The following is a 730-nucleotide window of genomic DNA, read 5'->3' on the forward strand; positions in this document are numbered from 1 at the left end:
TACCAAATTTCAGAGGAATCGGTCAAGCCGTTTCAGAGGAGTATAGAGACTAACATTGTGACACGAGAATTTTATATATAAGATATATATATTTAAGTTTCCAAGGAAGTCGTTCGGCTTAGCCACACTTCATATGTGTGGATTATATGGACAAATGCACACAGACACATCGGATTCTAGTTAAATTATGCATAGCAATAACGTTCTTAACATCCAAACATACTGTGTTTGGAATTAAAATATGTGAAATGCAATTGAATTGATCGATTTAAGAACTATGTTTGTATGTATGGTGTGGTAATTAAATAATCATATTTATACAGAATACTTAAAGCAAAATTAATAAACAGTAATTTTTTTAATATGTAATATGCAGTGTATTAAGGGTTAGTATAACGGAAGCAACGCATGATTCACTCCGCAGTCGCAAATAGCGTGGGCGGCGTGGCGTACAAGCGCGTGGTGACGCCGCCCGACTGGGTGCTGGACTACTGGCACCCGCTGGAGAAGGCGCAGTACCCCGAGTACTTCCGCCGCCGAGAGGAGCGTAAGAAGGAGTTCGTCGCCCTCTGGGAGAAGGAGTTCGGCAAACAGGATGCCGAGGAGAAGCAGCATCATTGAGCCCGGCCCCACTTCTTGTATTGTATGTAAATTAATATCCAATTAAATAGTTGTATAAAGTATAAGTTTTTTGATTTCATCTCCATTGCGTTACCATAGATCCGTATTA

At 40.1% G+C, this 730-nt stretch overlaps 1 protein-coding gene across 1 annotated transcript in view; it reads left to right on the top strand.

Annotated features, from left to right (window-relative positions):
• The window catches only part of LOC119836216 (NADH dehydrogenase [ubiquinone] 1 beta subcomplex subunit 9-like), a 2,073-nt gene extending 1,390 nt beyond the window's left edge, over window positions 1-683 (top strand). The window contains exon 3 of the mRNA XM_038361484.1: window positions 425-683. Within this exon, the coding sequence (XP_038217412.1) occupies window positions 425-621 (197 nt within the window). The 3' untranslated portion in view covers window positions 622-683. The remainder of the gene's footprint in view (window positions 1-424) is intronic.
• The last annotated feature ends 47 nt before the right edge of the window (window positions 684-730 follow it).

Source organism: Zerene cesonia, chromosome 23 (genome assembly GCF_012273895.1).
Source record: "Zerene cesonia ecotype Mississippi chromosome 23, Zerene_cesonia_1.1, whole genome shotgun sequence".
Classification (NCBI taxonomy): Eukaryota; Metazoa; Arthropoda; class Insecta; order Lepidoptera; family Pieridae; genus Zerene; species Zerene cesonia.